Source organism: Peromyscus eremicus, chromosome 15 (assembly GCF_949786415.1).
Source record: "Peromyscus eremicus chromosome 15, PerEre_H2_v1, whole genome shotgun sequence".
NCBI lineage: Eukaryota > Metazoa > Chordata > Mammalia > Rodentia > Cricetidae > Peromyscus > Peromyscus eremicus.
The window spans coordinates 57,855,643-57,877,997 of NC_081431.1; the positions used below are offsets into that span (position 1 = coordinate 57,855,643).

A 22,355-nucleotide genomic window follows, 5' to 3' on the forward strand; every position below is an offset into this window, starting at 1 on the left:
GTTTATTAGCTGCAAATTTGTGGGCTTCTGTGGCTTATAGAGGAATTTATTGTTCCATATAAAACTTTTTTTTTTTCTGGCTTCCCCCGCAGAACCACTAATGACTTTTAACAGGCAGAAAATTGAGCTGCCCAATGAGTTTGTCTTGCGTTCTGTGACCATGACGAGTTATTAATAGTTCTTCCCAGCACGGCGATCCCTTTCCCATCGCCCTGGCGTTGGGGGTAGCCAAGGTCGCCTCCTGTCACTGCCGCCCCTTCCTCCCTGCTGGCAATGGAGCAAAACCTTCGGCACTGGACTTCCAGTCCACCCCGCACTCCCCCAGGAACCCCAGCCAGCTGGTCTGGAATGGAGAAGGATGGGAGGTTAAGGGGTGGAGAGCTTCACCAGGGATCCTTAACAGATGCCAGGGAGAGGAAACCGAGAAGTTGAAGACTAGCCTTTGCATATCTGGAGGAAGGAAGAGCTGGAAAGAATCAATTATCACCACTCCCTTCGCTCTTGTTGCCATGGACTCAATCATCCCACGAATACTAAGCTTCTCTTATGTGCCAGAACCCATTGCAGGCTCTGTCCAAACAGGTAGGCATCACTGACACTAGAGGATTCTAGCCCAGGAGTCTCGAGCCCCTTCAAATTTATCAATAATGTATTGCTTACATCCCATTCCTCAGGATCCCAAGCCCTTAGCAATATCATACCCAGGGGCTGATTCTGTTTAGACTCTACACAGAGGCTCTCATAGCTTTTAATACTATGAGTTTGCTAATAACTCCGACCCAGACCTCGCTCCTGAACTTCAGGCTTAAGTATCCACTAGTCGGTCCTCATTGCCCAGTAGCTAGCATAGATGTGCCATGCTCTAACCTACTGATATGCCCTGGATGTGGGCCTTGCTCACTGCAATGGTCCCTCAACCTTCCCACTGTTGAAGTCAGATGTTAGAGCCCTCAGATGCTCTGCATTAGCAGGACCCTGGTACCCAAGGTTATCTCAGGAATCTGATCAAAACCAGAAGACTAGATCCTGTTGTGGGATGACATCTTCAGAGTGACAAGGGCTTTCTAGGTGAGGGAGATGAGTGCCTGTAACATGGGATTCAAAGACCCAGGGAGAAGCCTTGGGTGTGGCGTGATGTTTCCCTTTGTTAGACAGACATGGGATGCATGAACTTCCAGCCAGCAGTAAGAGCCAAGGGAGGTGGGGAGGCAGGGTTTAGACTCAGGGTAATGAGGTGTTTCTCAGTGTGTAGAATAGCCCCATAGTGGCTGCACTGGACAGCCAGCAAACCCAGCGGGTGCTCTACCATTGAGACAGTCCAAGCGAAAACTGGATTCCCACCTCACCAGAATCTTGGAGTTCATTCCTGCCGTGGGGGCTGATTAGACTGTGTCCTTTTATCTCCTTTCCAAGCCCGGGCTTCTGTGAACCCAGGTGTTTCATTAGATCAGGAAAACAAGCAATCTCACTATGAAAGACCAGCTTCTGTTGTTAAAACCAGCCTGCTATTGCTCCGGGTATATTCTGAATGTACGCTGGCAAGGAAGAGCGTGTAGGTGGACGGAGGGCGTGCCTGTGTCTCTCAATAGAAACTGATGACAATTTTACTAATTGCTGCAGTTATTAATGGGTGGCCTTTTATGTAGGCTGTTTAGAAGGTGAAACAATGCTATTAGTCATAAAGTGCCGGGTCCTGGCTCTGCAGGCATCCGCACCATGCACGTGTAGTAGGATTCAAGACAGGTGCTCCATCTGCGGTGTAGGAAGAGCAGTTAAGACATGCATTCACCGTGCTTGCTCGCCTTTATTCTAGGCCTTGGGAGATAAGGTGGATCAGAGTTTACAGTTTACCCAAAATGGCTGTGCATCGTGTCTCATAATATTGTGGAGCCAGGCTCACCTACATTTCCCCATGTGCCCTTATCTAAGATCTGGTAATAAACATAAATATTAGCCTTGATAATAAAATGTAAGTGGAATCCCAATTAATGTAATTCATCTTTCTTAATTGCTATAAAAAGTAGACAGAGCAACCTGAACACCTACAATTGTAGTGTGTGATGAAGGAAGTGTGTGCCCAGTGTGCTGTGTCTAGAGAAGGAGGAGGCAAAAGGCATTGGTGTTCTTTGATCAGCTACTCTGGGTCAGTCTCTGGGCCAGGTGACCAGGGCATCTGCAATGGGTAGCCTCAACTTCAGGGCAAGAAGCACGCTGAAGAAATCAAGGTGATGTGGCTGGTAAATAGAAGTTCAACAACTTCCTACTCTCACTCAGATATCCCACAAACAAACACATGGCCTCTACATAATAATCATTTGGCTGCCGCACATTTATGAACACCCAAAAGAAGTCCTATAGACCCCTCCCCTTCACCATTTCATCCTTTTCCTTCTCTCCAAGCCCTGCTATTCATAGTCTTACCAGGATCCTATTCTGGTTGGTTGAGAAAGTGTTCTAAGCCAGTAGCCAAAAGGCCTGGGTTTGAGGTCTGCCTCTAAGAACTCCAGCAACTTACCTTTTCTCTCCAAGCTCCAGTTTCCTCATCAATAAGAAGAAGATGTATGAAACCCTACCAGCTGTGCCCACTGACCCGCACGCAGCAAGGCTCCCCAGAGATCTCAGGAGCTGGGCACTCTGCGTACCCAGCTGGAAAGGAGAGGACTAGAGTTGGGGGTCCTGAAGCCTCTTAGGGCTTGGGTGGTCTTCTGAGATGCTCTGACCAACTCCACGGGCTTGTCATCAGTGTGACTGGATTTGGCTGAAAACTGCTGAGCAGATGAAGGGGAGGATTAGTCACGGGCAGCTGCAGCTTCCAGACCAAGCTCCAGGTGGAGATGGGGATGGTTTCTCTTTAAACTTAGCCCTTCCCCATTTGCTTTTAGCTCCTGCAAGGAGTGAACAGAACAAGGAACTCTTCTCGAGCTTCTGGCTGATTCTAGGCACTATTAAAGATAATGGACTAGAAAGTCATAGACCCATGGACGAGTTTTCTATCGGAAGTTTAGAGCATCATAAGGATCAGACTAAGCCGTGGTTTCTAAGGGTAGAGTAGATTCCCAAAGGGCTGGAATGCTGCCCTGAACCAGCCAGTCTCAAGGCTAATGGGGTCTCTATCAAGTGGTCTTGTGCAATGGTCTCAAATGATAATCTTTGCCAATGGATATTCACATATGTAGCCCTGTACCTGGACTACAGGGGATCCAAAATAGCACTCAGGTGCTCCCTGACCTCACCAAGCTTCCTCATGGAGGGGTGGTATATATGCAGATAAACTCACTGTGCTCTTGGCCTGTCTGGACTCCAATCCCAGCTATTATACTACGAGATGCACAGCTGTGGCCAAATGACTGCCTGTCTCATGCTCAGTTTCCTATCTCCAAAATGAAGGCAATAACAGTGCTTACTTCCAAGGGAATGGCGGGAATTCAATGGATTAATATATATAAACCTCCAAGAAGCATGACCCTTCCACAGTAATGACTATTATTACCAAGACAACCATCATCACCTATGAATGTCTTGCCTGCTGACGAAGAAAGCACCAGAAAACCGCTGAGAGAGTGAGTGACTCATTCTAACTGTAGGGATGAGATTGAGTCCATGGAGAAAGGTATATTTGAACCCAATTGCAAAGAATGACTAACACTTCAACAGCTGAGGATGGAGAGAAAGGGCATTCCAGGCTGAAGGCAGGAGTGGTCCCAGCAAAAACACAAAGATAGGAAAATACATGCAGGGTTGGAAATGCAGATGAAGCAATATGAAGGAATTTGGGTTTTGTTTTGTCTTTTTGCTAAAAGCCCTTTTAGACTTTTCAATATAGGAGAGTAACCGAGTCAGTTTTGTGTTTTAAAAAGCTCTTTCTGGCAGATGTGTAGTGATTAAGAGTGTAGACTCCAGACTCTGGTCATCAGGGTTCAAATCCTAGCTGTGCTACCAGATTTGTTAAGATAGGCGAAACTGCTGTGTGTAACGGCTCACACGGTAGAAGCTTGGTTTTTTGTTTTTGTTTTTTTTTTGTGGGGTGATTGTTTGTTCTTCCTGGATTATGTAGCAGTTCCAGGAGAATTGGGGGGGGGGCATGTGACATTTCCTCCATACAGTGACTCAGGAACCTGGGTTCTTGCCATTCTAGAGCATTTAGCTGATGGTAAGGTAGACCGACCATGAAGGAGAAAAGCCTGGTGTTATATAAAAACCAGGGTGAAAAAAGGCAGATAAAAATTTGGCCTACCTTCCTGGGGGAGAATCTGGTCATGTAGCCATACCTACTGCAAGGGAAGCTGGGAAATATACTCTTAGCTATGTTTTTAGATATTATTTTCTGTTAGGCCATCTAATAGATTTTCCTGTAAATGGTAGGAATGTTCTATATCTGTGTTTTTAATACAATAGCTGCTAGCCATATGTTGCTATAGAACACTTGAAATGTGGTTACTAAAACTGAGATTAAAATTTTGTTTACTTATAATTAAATAGCCACATGTGGCCAGTGGCTGTGGTATTGGACAATCAATTACAGAACACAGGGAGGAGGAACTGGGGCAAATAGGCAGTAATCGTCACAGGAGTCACTTGCTAGGTATTGATGACTGAGCAAATGGTATGTTTTCTCACTTCCCTCAACCGGTGAAAAAGGTGTAGGAGGAGAATGCACCTCTCCATTTCTCCAGACTGGTGAAAAAGGTGTAGGAGGAGAATGCACCTCTCCATCTCTCCAGACTGTTGGAGGACGGGCATCATTCAGTCAGAGCACCACAGTGAGTGCTCAGCCAACGTCGCTCTATCTATCTATGGCCAGAAGGCAGGGACAGTAGTGGCAATCCGTGAGGGTCGGCTTCCCTTCCCTCTACATATTTCCACATGCTTCAGTGGAGCTACACCACTTACTTCTCTCCAAAATGTTCCGTCTCCTCTGAATTGTGTTCTCCAAACCTAGTTCAAAATTCCACTCCCACACAGTCCTCCAGGTGTGGTCTCTCCAGGTGTGACAGCCCTGGTGCTTTGTGTACTCTCCAGGACCTGCAGCACTGTTCTGAGGGAGCTCACCCTAGCTCATGCGTGTAGCTGAGTATTTCTTATAAACCGTCTGGTCATTAGCTCAGGACTGCCCCTGACTAGCTCTTACACTTAAACTCAGCCCATTTCTGTTCATCTATAAGTCACCACGTGTTCCATAGCTTTACCTGTGTGCCATTACATGCTGCTCCCTGGACTGTGGGCTGGCATCTCCTGACTCAGTCTTCTTCTTCCCAGAATTCTCCTTGTCTGCTTATCCCGCCTATACTATACTTCCTGCCTGGCTACTGGCCAATCAGCGTTTTATTAAACCAGTGGACAAAAGCATTATTCACAGCACTTGCATTTGTCTAGACAGATGTGCTTTTTTCCCATCTCTCTCTCTTCCACTCTGCCCAGCAGAATTCTTGGTGTCTATTGCATTGAGTTGAATCCATCGGGTGCAGAGAGGGTTACAAGGACAGTCCCTGGACAACTAGAGCCAGATTCCATCTACATGGCACCAAACAAAGCTAGAGTTTGGTAACTTCTCAGGTCACTAAATCTATGTAGACATCCCAGCACAGCCACCTCACTGGTCAGGAGTTTGCCGAGTTCCTTTGGACATTTATACAATTTTTCTTCTCCCACATTTCTCTGTAAAAATAGCCTTCTAGTTTGCTTGCCTTTTCCCACTGTCTGTCTACTTCTGGCAAAGTTCCTGACCAAAAACTGCCAAGGAGAACTGGAACCACTCAATTTGGCAGCCTGGACATGGGTCCAATGAGCTGTGTAAGTGCTCCATGAGAAGAAAGCCACACAGGACACATTCCATGGTCTCTGTGGCTCGGGGTGACCCTCACTGTCACTCCAGACTATCTTGTGTCATTTTGACAACAACCTAAAAAAAAAAATCTCAAGAATGTGCCTCAAAATACCCTGAACTCTCATGAGTTTACTGATTTTTAAAGAAAAAAAACTACTAATAAGCTTATTTAGAGCTTTTCAATTATTCATTCAACACATACTTGTTGAGGTCCTGCTCTGCGTCAGATATTATTCTGGTGTTTAAAATGTGAAACAGACAAAATTCTTGCATTCAAGGAGCTTTTGTTCTGGTTGGGTAGGAAGAAAATAAATATGTCATGTGCCAATAAGTTCCGAAGGCAAAGACATGAGGGTGTCTCTTGTGACATAAAAAAAAAAACACTCTAATCGCTTAGTATCCTAACATAGCACCTTATTGTTGCTTGTGAGTCCGTGGCCTGGCTGGGCCCCCTGGGCTCATTCAGGAGGTAGCAGTCCCTGGAGGCTCAGCAAGGGCTAAGGGGCCTACTAGGAGGAGTCAGGGCTAAGCCTCACGCACTTGCTGGCTGCCTCGCTGCTGGCTGTCAGCTCGCCCTCTCCACATAGCTCACACAGCTCACCCATGAGTCCAGCCTGGGCTTCCTTACAGTGTGGAGTGAGGATTCCTAGGTTGTGAAGGCGGAGACTGCAAGGCTCTTATGACTTAGGGCCAGGCCGCGCCGTATTACTTCTATCTCGTGTTGGCCACTGCCATTGAGAAGGCTAGGCACGTCTTCAGAGTGTCACATCTTTGCTACTTGTGAAAAATTCCATTCTTCGTGAGCAAGCATCGAGAATTTCTGAAGGAATGGAGCCAGGTTAAAAGGGGGCACTTGATTTTGAAACAGTGAGGTACGAAGATGAAGCAGCTATGCGTGGCCGCATTTTGAGAGGAGATACTGAGGAGTGTTTGAGGTGCGTTGCAATGTAGTATAAAGGCGTAGTGAGGTACGGGGTGTGTTTGAAATACACTGGCCAGAGAAAGCGTCTCTGAAGAGGGACAATCTAGAGAAAGACCCAAGTGAAGTAAGTAAGTAGGCCATACAAATATCTAGGGGAATGATATTCTAGGCAGAGGGAATAGATAGCAAGCGAAGGTTCTCAGGTTAGACCACTGCAATTCTTTTTGTTAGAGATAATTCTATTACCTCTAATATTAATATTAATATTCCATATGAAGCATTTTGAATGAAGATATATCCTTTTTATTTATGGAAAATGTAATTTTGTGGGCAACAGTGGAGGATTCCTAAAGGAACTGAACGAAGATCCAAGGGGGCCCTTGATTTTAAAACACTGAGATGTGACAACAAACCGTTTATGGAGTTGGAGACCAAAAAAGTGTCTGCCTCTTTCCCCTGCTGCCTGCATGCTCCACATTCCTCACCTGACACACTGGCTGAACCCCAGAGTCAGAAAAGTCCCCTTGTTTCCAGTCTCGGTACGTCGGCCTTCAGTCATCCGGCATGCCGCTTGTCCACAGCCTTCAGTCATCCGGCATGCCGCTTGTCCACAGCCTTGCCCTCACACAGCCTGTGGGAGCATCTCTGCAAGCAAACCAAACTGTGAGACATGGGAGACCAGTGCTGCGTCTGGCTTTACCAAAGGATGGAGCAGTGCAGAGGGGTTTTCTGGTCTAATTGCCCACTATCGATAGGGCAGTCTGAGGGCAATGGGTAATTAGTCTGTGTGTAGAGGGGACAATTATCTAGCTCACTGGCTGCCAGATGCTTGCCACTGCTCCTCTGGCCTCCTAGGCTGGGTTCCTGGCTCTACCTGCGGCCTATTAAGTGGAATGACCCTCCCATGCAGAATAGCCTGTCATTATCTCTGTGTTAACATGGCATTTATCCCCCAAAACTCTGCCAAGCTACTTTGCAATTAAAAGACCTCCACATAGCCCCCTGCTTTAGCCTCAGACGACCATTAAAGTTGTCAGGGCAGGGATGGCTTTAAAAAGCTGAGAAGATGGACCAGGGTCTTCCCCGAAAGGGTCAGTTGACATCCCAGGAACTGACACTGTCATGTGTGTCCCAAAGCCTGGGACTGCACACCTCAGACACAGGATTTGGGAGGCATCAAGACACCCCCACCCAAATCAGGCATGTTACACACAGGCTAATTCATTGGCTGCTTAGTGCCAAGACTGAAGTTGACTTTTGAGAGTCGCTGTCTCTCCTGAAGTCCGTGATAGCCCTGACAGACAGGGAATCCTACCACACAATGAGGCAACACTTTCGGGAAGTCCTCTGAGACTTTCCCCAGAAAGCAAGGAAGGGAATTGTAAGAAAGCGCAGCCACACAAGTCGGCAAAGAAACTATCACTCTTCTTCACTGTTCCTCTCAAAGCTCAAGCCCCCCCACTGCCTTTGGGTTTATCTACTTGTCACGAGCATTTCTGAGCATGTCTGAGGAAAACAAAATTAACCCCCAGCCTGCCCGATTTCTCCTCCCTTTACCCTATCATTGCTTCCCAAAGGCACAAACCAAAAAGTCCCTTGAAGGAGTGGGGGGTGGGGTGGCGGGCGGGGAAAGCTGTGATTGCTTATGGGTCAGTCGGTATTTGACTTCTATTACCTAAAAGGATGCTACTATGAGTATCTTTATCCAGATGTCTTCACACTCAGGTGTGGACTTTTCCGTAGGATAATGGCTGTAAGAGAGCCTGATTATGTGAATTTCAACGTGAAAAGATATCCGATTGTTAAAAGTCGTGCACATTTAGCTTATTAGCAAGCTTGCCTTCCCTCCTCCTTGCCAACTTGGCTTGCTGCCCCTCCAAAAACGTTCTTTCATTGTTTTCTGATTATGCGTGTGATAAGTGTTCCCTGTGTAAAAGAAAAAATGGCAACTGCAGCTTAATGAAGAGAACGGAAAGATTAACTCCCATGCCGCCATTCAGAGGTGAAAATCAGCCAGGTGTGATGACACGCAGCCATAACTCCGACACTTTGGAGTCTAAAGCTGAAGGATCAAAAATTCCAGGCCATCTGAGATACCCAGGGAGATCCCATCTCACAACAGCAGAGGCTGTAGCTAAGGTAGCCGTAATCTGAAGAACCTTCTGGAATCACTAGAGCTAGTAACATGTTAAAGATCACTTCCGTCTCTCTTTTCTTCCGTCCCATGAATCCAAAGACCTAAAACAGACCTTCCTGAGATTTGTAGAGATTGTCCTGAGGTAGGCAGTTCCAGATATGCACACCCCTAAAACGTGTCCCCACTCAAAACAGTTCTGCTGCCAGGAAGGCTCCAAGCCTGGGGATTTGTGGAGCAGGAATGGAGTACAAACATTCAGAAAATGTGTTTTCAGACCTTGGCAGCTGGATCCAACAGATTGGAAAACCCATCTCCCGGGCCAACCCTATAGCCAAGTTTCCATGTCTCAGGGACCCTGACATGCCCTGTTAAGCCTCTGAGCTAATGACTGCTCCACTTTCCATTCCAGAGACCTGAACTATAATGAGCTACAGGAATTCCCCGTGGCCATCCGGACCCTGGGCAGGCTGCAGGAACTGTAAGATCTTCTGTTGGTGTGTTCTGGGGGTGCTTCCTTCAGGGGCAGAGGCCAGCTAACTCACTAAATCACCCCCATAGTCCTTGTGACTGGTCCTTATAAAAAGCTGTGGCTGGAAACCCTCCATAGCCTGAAAGCCGCTCTTGGTAGTCACAGCTCTTGCTTGGTAGCTTGGCTTTGAACGTTTCTTGGGGGTGCATCATCAGCATAAATGGCTCTAGGTCCCTCAAGCCTGGGAACATACATGGAAGAAACCATCTCTTGCAGCTTGGACCTAGCACTGCCCTGGCTATATCTGAAGAAGAATTAGAAGGAGAACTAGAGGCTGGTTTATAGGGTCACTCTTTATTACCATCTCTAGAAGGATTAGAAAATTATCTCTGGAGCCCCATGGGCATTTATTATTATTATCATTTCAGTTGTGTGTGAACACGCATGCATGAGTGTGCATGATGTGTGCATGGGGGGGTACACGTGCCATAGCATATGTGTGGAGGTCAGAAGACAACTTTAGGGAGCCAGTCTCTCCTTCTATATTTATATAGGTTCCAGGTATTGAACTCAGGTTGCCCGGCTTGCATGGCAAGCACTTTTACCTGCTGAACAATCTCATTTTCCGAACCATTTGTTATTCTATTTGAAATACTCACTAGACTGGGTTCTGTGTTTGGTGTTACTACAAACCAAGGGTAAGATAGACATGGGGTCCTCTAAAAAGGATCCTGCAACCTCATCCATGACACAAAGGAGCATTCATGAAACAGGAGCAGGACAAAGCAACATATAATTCCAGCCTTAAATTGTGGTATAACATTGGCTAAAATAGCCATGGAAATTCAGAGTAGCAGACAGCTCACTGTGGACTGAGGTCTGCTGAGACTGGTCTCCAAGGACGAGTGGTATTCAGGTGGCAATGATGATGGAAGAGGACGGGTATTTTAGTCAGCAGGGGGGTACCAACACAGTCCTGACAGGAAGAGGTTAAGGTAAAGGATGCCCACAAAGGGATACCAACCTTGATGGAGTGTGCTCAGTGACCTCAGAAGTCTAACATATAGACTAGAATCCAATTAAGGGACATGAAGGTTCATGACTTTTTCTTGAGAAAAAGTATACACATTTAGGTATCAATCCATCCATCCATCCATCCATCCATCCATCCATCCATCCATCCATCCATCCATTCATGCACGCATCATCTACTGAGAGAAAGCTGCTTGCAGAGAGGGCCTCTGTTATCTAAATCTCTCAGCCTCTTAGCGCTTGACCTAGCCCAAGACATAAAAGAGCTAGTCAAACAAAAAGGTTGTCTAGAAGGAATGAAGAAAGCAACAAGCCTTGGTGGGCAGCATCGGCCAGAGATACCTGAGGATGAACCGTGAGTGACAGAGCATGAAAGGAATGCTGGGACCGCAGGAGATGGGAAGAAGTGAGCAGATGCTGGGGCTCGCAAAGTCAGAGGCTTGCAGTAGGAGGGAGATGTCGAGAGGCCCACTCAAACTGGGCTGTGTGATTTTCAGCCCAACAAGTCGGTTCTTGGGAAAGTGTCACAGCAACCCGAACTCATTGCTCTTGGCTTCCAGACCTCAGACACTTGGTGGGGTACTCCATTGCTCACCATCTGCAGACGCCATCCACGGACATTTAACGCCTCTGCTGCTCTGCCCCTTCTGTGTTTCTTCACTTCAGAAAGAGCCTCCCTCACCCAGGATCCCCTGGAAGTTCTTTTCTTTCTATACGCTCCTTTTCCTTCCAAACACCCGTGGCTTCCTCTGTGGGGACCTACCATGGCTCCTGCCACACATGACCAAGGACCGAGTCCCTTCCTTAGGACCTGAGCTCAACTACTTACTCTGGAGTTATTCATTCTCATAGGCTTTCTGAAGTTTCAGACCTGGGAACTGTCCCCACTTACCTCCCAACACACACACACACACACACACACACACACACACACAGAGAGAGAGAGAGAGAGAGAGAGAGAGAGAGAGAGAGAGAGAGAGAGAGAGAGAGAGAGAGACCCAGGAAAGGCTGAGTATATTGTGGAACAGAGAAGAAAACTCACAGGCAGGATTGGAGGCTGAGATTTCCAGATTGAGAGCCCTTTGATCTCAGGACCTGTCTAGTCAACTGTCAGAAAGCCCTGTGGAACTCCATGCTCTTCCTCTCCATACCTCTCTCCCAATCCTCACTGATCCTCGGTGCTGTCTTCCAGGGGTTTCCATAACAACAACATCAAGGCTATCCCAGAGAAGGCCTTCATGGGCAACCCCCTCCTACAAACAATGTGAGTGCCCGCCCTGCTTCTGCTGTTCTGTGTTTTAAAGGATGGAGGTTGTGGGGGCGGAGAGAAGGGATGCCCCTAGAAAGAGCCAGGGAGGCAGGAATGTGGGAGAGCTGTCATCCTCTTTGGAGTCCCCGCCCAGAACAGTAGGGACCTGAAAAGAAGTGAGCATCTGAACTGGGGCTCGGGTTCTTTTCTTCCAGACATTTTTATGACAACCCAATCCAGTTTGTGGGAAGGTCGGCATTCCAGTACCTGTCTAAACTGCACACGCTGTAAGTGGGCACCGGAGGCCACTGCTTGGTGCTGCCCTCGGGACTTCTCCCCTATTCCTTCCCGCTTGCCCTCTCCTGCCCTCTGCCTGTGACCTCTCTATTGGGCAGGCACCACTCAGCCGGAAGGAGAGGCCTTCAGGGCTCTAGACGGCAACACTTTCTCAGACCTCTCCCCAGATCCGCTGGAGCTTAACGGTCTCCCTCCACCTTTGTGCCTGTTTTCTTCTTCTCATATCTCACATGGATGAAGACGGCCCTTCTTGCTACCCCGGGGCCCTTCTTTGACCTCTTTGGTTTTTATTTGGCTTGTGGTAGTTGCCCCTGCATACCCACAGGGAGAGTAGTGGACAGGGCTGAGGTTCTGGATTCTGTGTGTCCCCCAGGCTGCTTCTCCAGTGCCCTGTGGCACAGCTTCCTGTGCCATCTTTCTCACGCTGATCCTGAAGGCAGTCCTTTGTTTCCCTCCCCCACTCTTCTAATTCCAAGGTCCCACCCACTTCTTAAACAACAACAAAAAAAAAGCTTCCGTGGACTATTTACAGCATACTGCGGCCTCACTCTGCACAGCTAACCTCCTCCAGGCACATGTTTCGGTCCCATGTTTCCAATTGCATTTCCTCTTCACCCCAACCTGTGAGGTAGGGACTTTTGGTCCATTTCACAGATAAAACCTGAGGTGCTCAGGTAACTGACCAGACATGAGCCCAGGCCCTTAACTTCTGTTACCGGGCTCATTGCTGGATGCCACTCTGCCTCCTCAGAGTCTCGCACACACTGTTTGTTGGTTTGTGACAGGGTTTCATGTGGCCAAGGCTAGCCTTCAACTCCTGATCCTCCAGCTTCCACTCTCCAAGGGCTAAGATTAAAGGCATGTGACACTTTCTCTCAACACTTTCCTTTTTAAGTAAACATTTCTGTCAGGAGTGGTGGTACATACTTATAGTGTTAGTGCTCCAGAGGTGAAGGCAGGAAGATCAGGGGTTCAAGGCTAACTTCTGCTATATAATGAGTTTGAAACCAATCTGAGCTACAGGAGTCCCCATATCAAAGCCAAACAATAACAACATGGAACATTTCCCATGTCCCTTGTCTGGGTTTGGTTTCGTCTTTTTACAAGCCAAAGGCCTCAATGCTGAAGTTGCTGGGCTCGGTCTCAGCACTTCTGGGCTTGGCAAGGCTGTATCAATTTAATAAAGTGATTGGGAGCTGAGCATGGAGATGCATGTCTTTAATCCCAGCACTCAAGAGGCAGAGGCAGGTAGATCTCTATAAGTGAGAGGCCAGCCTGGTCTATATAGTGTGTTCCAGGACAGCCAGCCAGAACTATATAAAAGAGAGACTATGTCTCAAACAAACAAACAAACAAACAAACAAACAAACAAACAAGTTATTGGACCCTGCTAAGCATGGTTCAACTTCCAACAGGACCAGAGTGGCTAATTTGAAGGAGGCTTGGGGAAGATGACATTTACCCAAAAGGTGGAGCCCCTGAGCAGAGGGCTGAGGCTGAGAGCACAGATGTTGACATGCCTAACCCACCCTCCAGAGCCTGTTTTCTCTGTTTGCAGATCCTTGAATGGTGCCACTGACATCCAGGAGTTCCCAGACCTCAAAGGCACCACTAGCCTGGAGATCCTGTGAGTGGACTCCCTCTCCCTCCACTGGGGACTCTTCCACCTCCCTTCATCTGGAAGGCTATCCAGGCCACATGCTCCTCCTGCTACCCCTCCTCGGGTCTGCCTCTGCTACTGGCTCAGCCCCAGGGCCTTGGCCATCTCCAGATGTGGTGCTGCCTCCAGGCAAGGCAGGGGCAGCAGGATGTGGGGAGGAGGCTGGCATTCCGCTGTTGTGCTTAGATTGGTCAGGTCTGGCTTCAGAGCTCCTAATCCTGAGCCATGGAGCATGAGGACACAGAATGGGAGCAGCGTTGTGAAACCCATTTCCTTTGACTCTGAGAGGCTTGGTGCCAACCAAGGCTTTCTTAGTGTCTCTGTGCTGTACTCTGGGTCCTGGGAGAAGTACACAGTAGGCCCTCAAAATACTCGGCATCCTGGCATAAGTACATAGTAGGCCCTCAAAATACTCAGCATCCTGGGATAAGTACGTAGTAGGCCCTCAAAACATGTTAAATGAATGAAAACAAAATAAGCAGGCACCCATGTGAATGCTAGGAAGTCAACGCCCCGCCCACACCGCACAGCTCATTCATGCTTCTGCTGGGACTGCCCTTCTCAAGTCTATACCGCCATTGTCTTCTTCCTAGCTCAGTGGCATGTGGAAATCTTTCCATGAAAGTAATAATAGTTTCCCAAGGATGACCTTGGCCTTGGAGTCTTTCTGGGGCTACCCTGTGCCTAATCCAAGCCCATTCTCCAATCTGCCCTCACAACCCTCTGCACCCCAGCTTTGGGCCCTTCTCTTTTTTCCCCCATCTTGTTCCCCTCCCCCAGGCACAGGGAGAAAAGCGTGTACTGGGTTCCCATGGTCCCACCGAAGCTGTTTCCTAGCTACTCATCGCCATGGCTGTCCCTCCCCTCCAAGGCCCCAAGAGCAGGGAAGACTTAGTCTCTAAGGCCCAGGGTTTCTGGAATCATTATGAGAGGTGGGGGTGTGGGTGGGGTGAAGATATATGAGCAGATTTGGATCTGTATGGATCACTGGACAAAGCCTATGGACTGGGGTCCTATTTCTTTCTACTTCCCACCCCAGCTTCTGTAGGCCAGGGGAACTTATCACTCAGATGAGGGAGCAGTCCCCCACCCCCACCCCGTCCTGTTTACCCCACCACTTCTCTTTTGTCAGCTCTGTCCCCCCACGGACAGTATCAGGTCCAGTGCTAGAGACGGGTGGCTGGGAATGGCAGGGCTCTGGGCCTGATGCCAGCTCTGTCTCTGTTCTCCCTGCAGGACCCTGACCCGCACAGGCATCCGGCTGCTCCCACCGGGAATGTGCCAACAGCTGCCCAGGCTCCGAATCCTGTGAGTGGCTCACAAGCATTCTCCAGTCCTGGCATTGTCCCCCGGGCCCCGTGTCCCAGTGAAAGCCTCCCCCACTTCTCTTGTGTTTGGTCATATCTCTTTCTGGCGAGTGGTCAACGTAGACTCCTGCTGAGAGTCTGTTTGGGAGGGACTGTCCTCTCTTGTTCAAGATAAAGGACTTTGGTTTCTGGAGTCAGATCCGAGTTGTTTGAGACCAAGTCTGCTTCTCACTAGCTGTGTTCATTTGAATTTTCTTTAACGTCTCTGAATTTCAATCTTTTATTTAAAATGAGAGTCAATTTGGGAGACTTGAAAACAGTCTCCGTTTAATGCACATATCACATAGTAGATAGGGCCTCAAAATGGCGTCATTTAGGCAAGAGAGTTTATTGCTTCTGATATTCTGAAGATACTTAAGTTGCCTCAGGTTTTCTGCCCGCCCCCTATTCTAACTTCACTCTTAGACTGCTCCCTAGGGCTCTTCCAAGCAGCTCAAGATGGGTACACCCATTGTCTATTAACTGGCAGTGTGTCTTTGGGCAGGGTCTATGCTCAAGTCCTAGGCCTCATATTCCCTGCCTAAGGGAAAGGTTGGACCAGATGTTCCCTGAGGGCTCCCAGTACTTCTCTTCCCGGCCAGCTCCATCAATGGTGGTTATGAGCGCCATTTCCATGGGGCCACTACTTCTACAGGTGACAATGGCCATCTTGCTCAGTAATGCCCATATTTCCTACTGATTATTTCAGCATTCCATGCCCCAATTTTAGCCACTCTCCTCATCTCCATGCCCTGCTTCGGGGGGGGGGGGTGGTGGAGCCAAGTTGGTTCTGTCTAGGCTCAGTAAGGGAGTGGGGCTTAACAGGGAGGAGGAAAGTGAAATCTAATGGCGGAGATTGGTACTCTACCGTGAGATGGCCATGCGATGTTCCTGCAGGGTTCTCGTGACTTTCAATTGCTTGATAGGAAAGCACAGCCCTGACCACAGAGGCTTTTTCCTGCCCCTGCTCCCCACCTGCACGTAGCCACTGCTTCACCCTGAGCTGGGTTCTGTCTCTTCCCCAGGGAGCTGTCTCATAATCAGATTGAAGAGCTGCCCAGCCTGCACAGGTGTCAGAAGTTGGAGGAAATGTAAGTCTGGGGAGAGCTGGGGGCCAAGGCATGCCAGAGAGGCTCTAGGCAGGTCTGTGGGGAGGGGGCCCAGGGGCTAAAGCATGCTATAACCCCTCTTTCTTCTCCATTTGTTGGACCCAGATATAGGGCTGGGAGCTCAGTAAGGCCTGGGCACACTCTGTAGGACTCACAGCAGGTGATATCGCCAGGAATGGGTGCCCAAAGGAGTCTCAGGATAGCTCCTGAGTCAACAGCAACAGCAAAATGCAGCTGTGATTAGAACCAGTGGAGGGCCAGGGCCACAAAGGTGCTCTGTGTGAGACGCAAGAAGTCTTCAGAGGAACTAGAAGCATTCTCGGTTTTAGAGCATGTCCTCTTGTGTTCCACAACCCACCAACATATCACACATACATGCGTGCTCATGAACACAAAGATAATACATGGTTATACATGCTCCTCCAGCCTCACAAGGAAAAGATCACTTTAAAATTTCCCTAAGCCCCATTTGCCCACCTCCTTGAATTACTATGATCTCTTGAGTCCCTCATAGCTGTTCCTGATTCTAGGCAGGGCAAATGCTTTATGGGGCCATGTCGGGGAAGATCTATCTGGGTTTGTCCTATTTGTCTGGGTGACAACGTCTTTGATATTGCTGGAGTCTAGGATCTATCTCCTGTTCAACCAGTCTACTGGACTCTGCTCTCAACTCCATGCAGTCACTCCGTTATCCGAGGGCCGGGTGTGCTCTGTGGCTAGGCTAGGGTCTGGAGGACCCATGGCTGTGGGGGAAAGTGGGGGACACTTCAGCTGGGCTGTGAGCCAGGCCCGGTGGGAACCCTGGAAGCTGACTCCCTTTTGGGCCACAGGGATGGTTTTGTGGCTTTGTCTCCTGACCCACTTACCCAAGGCAACCGGATCCCCTTGTGTTCCCTTTAATTCTGGTGACTTCCGCGGGCTGGGCCTTTCTTCCTGTGCCAGAAGAAGTGGGGGGCTCTCCTTTCTTCCATCCAGTGCTTGAGGGGCATGGAGCAGAGCCAGAGTCTCGGCCTGCAGGCTCATCTAGTCTCTCTTGCTGCCCTAGTGGCCTCCAACACAACCGGATCTGGAAAATTGGTGCCGACACCTTCAGCCAGCTGAGCTCCTTACAAGCTCTGTGAGTACCTGAAACATCCAGGGGTGTGTTTTGGAAAGCCCCCATGTCCCCTCCAAGCTCATTCCCATAGCACATGTGTCCAGTTTAAGCACTCAAGACATGTATGTGTATTTCTTCTCCATCTCCCTTTACACACACACACACACACACACACACACACACACACGCACGCACGCACGCACGCACGCACGCACATGCACACGCACACACATGAGAGGCACTTTCCCACCCCTTCTCCAGCTATTACCCAGGACATTCTGAGGCTCTAGAGCCAAGACATGATGGCCCCATTCCAATTGCTCCAGCCAGGTTGGGAACTGGGCAGCAGAAGGGACCTCCCTCAAAAGGCTAAGGCCACTGCTGCTTGGGAAGTATGTGACAGCGAGCCCAAGATAGGCCCAGGATAGGAACAATGCACTCTCCATGTGTCTCTGCCCTCTTTTATCCCATGCTTTCTGACCACAGAGACCTGAGTTGGAACGCCATCCGGGCCATCCACCCTGAGGCCTTCTCAACCCTGCACTCCTTGGTTAAGCTGTGAGTACATCTTGAACTCTCTTCCAGGGTGCTGGGGACCAGTCGGGACCGTGGGCTGGTTGGTGGTACAGAAGGGCCACCACTGAGCAGAGACTTGTATAAATGTTTCACCACACATCACAGGGAGGTCTGGGCAGCCTAATCAATCATTCTAACAGTGTGTTTGACACATGGCGAGGCCGGGTAAACAGAGAGCCTGCTTCCTATGAACCCTGCAAGAGCATCTGCGGATGTTCTGCAATGTTTTGGCAGCCTCGTCCTCCTCATGTTCCACTCCCTCACCTCTACCCTAGCCTCCGTATCCTCCCCATGCACCAATAGAGAGAACATATGTGCCCCGACTTCTCAATTCCAGAGGATGGTGGCTGATGCAGACCTCGGGGTCTCCGAGACCTGCAAGACAGTAGGGAAGCACGAAGTCTAAGTCACACAGGATTCAGGCAGAGAGTATGCAGATCTGGTGCGTGGTCATTGTGTCAGGGTGCAAAGGGCCTCTGACTGGTTGGCACACTCTGTGGAGCAGGTTATTAACTACACAAGGGTCCTGCCCAAGGAGGAGCTGCCATCCTACCTGTGTGCTTGCCAAAGGCATTCCCAGCCACACGGGGCCCCTTTCTGACTAATACAGACTCCTTGAGGCTAACTCCAGCTCTGACCTTGGATATTATCCTGCTACTGACATTTCACTGGTGACATCTCCAACATCTAGGAGGCATAGCCTGCTTAAGGACTTGTCTATGACTCCCACGTGGCATGCAGCCCCACCCCCCACCCCCAGTCTGTGGCTCTCTGGGCTCGGGGCCTTGGTCTTGTAAAACTCTCACCTCCATCTTGCATCTGATATTTGCTATCCTCCTGCCAAATTGGTAGGACAGATATTTTTATTCTTTGAAAGATGAGGCCATTGGAACTTGGGCAGATTCGTGACTCCCTTTGGTTACATAGTGAGCTGGTGACCGTGCCAGGTTTCCTGCCTGCCAGTCCAGGGCTGTTTCCACGACACACAGTCTGTGGTCCCAGTGTTTGCATTGGATCCCTGGCTGAGTCTAATAATGTCTCCAGGAGAAGTTGTGCATGTCCTCACCTCTGGCTACCAGGCAGGTTCTGTAAGGCAGAATGGATGACCCAATGCCTGCTTAGGGGGGTTGGATGACTAGCTCTGTCCTACCTTGTCTGACTCTGGCCTCGTCTGTCATCAGAGAAGCAAAGGGATGCATGGGATACAGGCAAAGAGCAGAGAGGTCTCCCAGGAGGGTGGGCAAGGGTTCCTGGATGGGATCCAGACACAGCAGCTACAGTCGTGGGGCTCTGTTACCTATAGATTGGGACAATTTGACATGAAGCTGGAAGAGTCCCCGATACGTAGCTGTCACTCAAGGTTTGTTGAATGAATGGATGGCAGAGTTAATTGAGGGTGTCTCTAAAGAACCTTCTTAAGGACCCTTGCCCCGGGGTACACACTGTCTCCCCTGTACTTACCTTCTGTTCTTTGCTCCTCTCCCCTTGCTCTCACCCCAGGCACACTGGCCACACCCTCAACAAAGCCCTGCCCCCTCAGCAGTTCCACTGACTGCCAATAACCCTGATCATCCACTGTCCTAGGGACCTGACCGACAACCAGCTGACCACACTGCCCCTGGCCGGGCTAGGAGGCCTGATGCACCTGAAGCTCAAAGGGAACTTGGCTCTGTCTCAGGCCTTCTCCAAGGACAGTTTCCCAAAACTGAGGTGAGAGCTTGGCTTGCCCTATGCCTGAGGAGGTGTGTCCCAGACACCTTGAAAAAACTGAAAAGGCCGCGAGGTCTCACCCTAAGAATGGCCTGGTAGCTCAGAGTTTGGCTCCACCACCTTCCTGTCAGATAACCAGAGACATGACCCTTCCCTCCGCATCCCCTCTCCCTATCCCAACCACCAATTTAAGGGCACGGAGACCTGTGGGGAAAGGAGACCCCTGGGACCTCCTTATTCCTTGCCTGGTTCTACACAGCCAGGCTGTCCCGTTCTCACTTAGGCATCATCCAAGGCACGGAATCGGGGCAGAGCCCAGGGCACTGAGGAACGGAAAACAAGCCGCACAGCCAGTCCCTGGTGCTAATGACATCCAGGCTTCCTTCGTGTAGTGGCGGCAGCAGCGCAGCCTGTGTGGCCCAAGCTTTGTCTGCTGCAAGCTAACGAGATGCCCAAGGCATCTGTCCTCACCCTCAGAGGGCACAAACCCCAGTTCTGTTATGCCAGAAGCTGGGAAGGGGACAGGGTGTTGGCTTCACAGAAGACAAGGGTAAAGAGTCACTGGGGAAATCTTTGCTTTTTTTTTTTTTTTTTTTAAAAAAAAAAAAAAATGGAAGAGAGGCTGGAGAGATGGCCCAGTGGTTAAGAGCTCTTGCTGGCCGGGCGGAGGTGGCGCACGCCTTTAATCCCAGCACTCGGGAGGCAGAGTCAGGTGGATCTCTGTGAGTTCGAGGCCAGCCTGGTCTCCAAAGCGAGTTCCAGGAAAGGCGCAAAGCTACACAAAAGAAACCCTGTCTCGGAAAAAAAAAAAAAAAAAAAAAAAAACCAAAAAAAAAAAAAAAAAACCAAGAGCTCTTGCTGTGCAGTTATGAGGATGGGAGTTCAATCTCAGAACCTATATAATACACTGGGATCCCATACTTGTTTGTAGTCCCAGCTCTGAGGTGGGCAGAGACAGGGGGCAACCCTGTCTTAATGAAATGGGCAGAGGTGGAGGATAACACCGGATGCCCCCTTCTGGTCTCTGCATGTGTACATACATAGGAGCGTGTGCATACCCACTCAAACACAAAGAAAGGAAGGTAGATGTTGTGCATGGTCCTACATACTTGGGTAGCAGAAGAAAGAAGACAGGTAGTTCAAGGTCATCCTTGGCCACAGGTGAGTTTGAAGCTAGCCTGGACCACATAAGACCATGTCTTTAAAAAAAAAAAAAAAAAAAAAGGAAGCAAAGGATGGAGGGAGGGAACGATAGGAAGGGAGGGGAAAGGAAGGAAAGACAGAACATAGGGAAGGGGGAAAAGAACAGAAAACAAAAAGAATCCATGCCCGCCCCTTCCCTGGCACTTGGGATCAAACCCAAGAGCCTTGTGCATGCCAGGCAAGTGTTCCATCTCTGAGTCAAACCCCAGCCCCTGCCTCCTTATCGCCTTCTTAAATATGGACAAGAGTTACTGCCAAGGAGGAGCAGAGTAGCCCGAGTGCTGTGTGACCTGGGGGAAGTTGCCTTCCACTCTTGGCCTGCTGTGGGGACTTCTAACTCAATAGGCAGAGGCTTCTCTCTCCTCAGTTTTGATGAGCGATGAGAAGACACAATCTCTCCAGAGCCCCCTGGGGTCAGGAATCAGGCTTTAAGACTCATCTGAAGAAAGAAGCCCTGGCATAGAGGGAGCAGGGTACTTTGGGGTTGAAGAGTAGGTGCCGAGGGTATCCACACTAATGTCTTAGATCCCAAACACGCTAAGGCAGCCTCTTCCCCACCTAGGATCCTGGAGGTTCCCTATGCCTACCAGTGCTGTGCCTATGGCATCTGTGCCGGCTTCCTCAAGACCTCTGGGCAGTGGCAGGCTGAGGACTTTCGCTTGGAGGAAGAAGAGGCACCGAAGAGGCCCCTGGGTCTCCTTGCTGGACAAGCGGAGAACCACTGTGAGTAGACGGGAACTCGGTTGAGGGTGCCCAGGACTCTGGAGAGGAGTCTGAAAAGCGGTTTTAGAGAAGTATTGGTGGGGACACGTGTGACCTGGAAAGAACTGTCCCCCTGTTTGCACACTTAAGAGTGATTGTTGCAGAAGAAAGACCGTAAGGATGGGAGCTGGAACGTCTGCATCTTCCTGGCCTATGCAGTCCCTCACATGCACACCTCTCTTAATCCCCCTGCCCCAGGGGTCACTTGCTTCATCTTATGGGCTGCCTCCTTGTAGCACATGGTCCATTCTCAGAGAAAGTGATTGATTAGTACGTCAACTGAGATGGACTACAATTAGAATAGGATTCAATTAATTGAATTAAACCTGTTTTAAAACACCGTACACTCTGTCCTAGAACTAAATGGATTTAGTTCTAGGGACATTTCAGGGATTATTGCTCCCAAGGCTGGATGTCCTTTGCCCCTATTCTTCCTATGAATTCAGATGTGAAATTAAAGTGGCCACTGAGTAAACAGCCCTAGTGAGTGAACAGGTTGTCTTGGGCCGGATATGTCTATTTCTGGAAGAGTTGGGGTGAAGGGAAAGTTGGAGGTGGGCAGCCAGGGGGTTCTAGGGGATTGTCTATAAAGGATGTCTTAGATAAAAGGGAGAGAAGAGTCTTTCCTTTCCCCAGGCCCTGTGTTCCCAACCTCAAGCAGAGTTAGGAGAAAGGAGTATTGCCTGTAGGATTTCATTTTCCATCTTGAACTTCCCCAATATCTCAGAGAAACTGAACAGAAAAAAAAAAAAAAACATTAAATTGAAATCTGAGTGTGGTACTGCTGCACATCTGGAATCCAGGACTCCAGAGGTGGAGGCAGGAGGATCAGATGTTCAAGGTCATTGTCATCTACCTAGTTCAAGGCTAGTCTGGGTTACATGAGACTCATTTATAGTACCTCATGCTGGTGTTAGGATGTAGACAAAACTCAATCCAAACCCAACTCTACCATGTACCATT

The 22,355-nt window shown here is 49.2% G+C and overlaps 1 protein-coding gene across 2 annotated transcripts in view; it reads left to right on the forward strand.

Moving 5' to 3' along the window:
- Lgr6 (leucine rich repeat containing G protein-coupled receptor 6) overlaps positions 1-22,355 on the forward strand; it is a 120,947-nt gene that overhangs the window by 90,602 nt on the left and 7,990 nt on the right. For both annotated transcript variants that reach the window (XM_059280780.1, XM_059280779.1), the window contains 10 exons: positions 9,293-9,361; positions 11,577-11,648; positions 11,849-11,920; positions 13,489-13,557; positions 14,827-14,898; positions 15,962-16,027; positions 17,091-17,162; positions 17,628-17,699; positions 19,302-19,427; positions 21,193-21,353. In XM_059280780.1, coding sequence (XP_059136763.1) covers positions 9,293-9,361; positions 11,577-11,648; positions 11,849-11,920; positions 13,489-13,557; positions 14,827-14,898; positions 15,962-16,027; positions 17,091-17,162; positions 17,628-17,699; positions 19,302-19,427; positions 21,193-21,353 — 851 coding nt within the window. The remainder of the gene's footprint in view (positions 1-9,292; positions 9,362-11,576; positions 11,649-11,848; positions 11,921-13,488; positions 13,558-14,826; positions 14,899-15,961; positions 16,028-17,090; positions 17,163-17,627; positions 17,700-19,301; positions 19,428-21,192; positions 21,354-22,355) is intronic.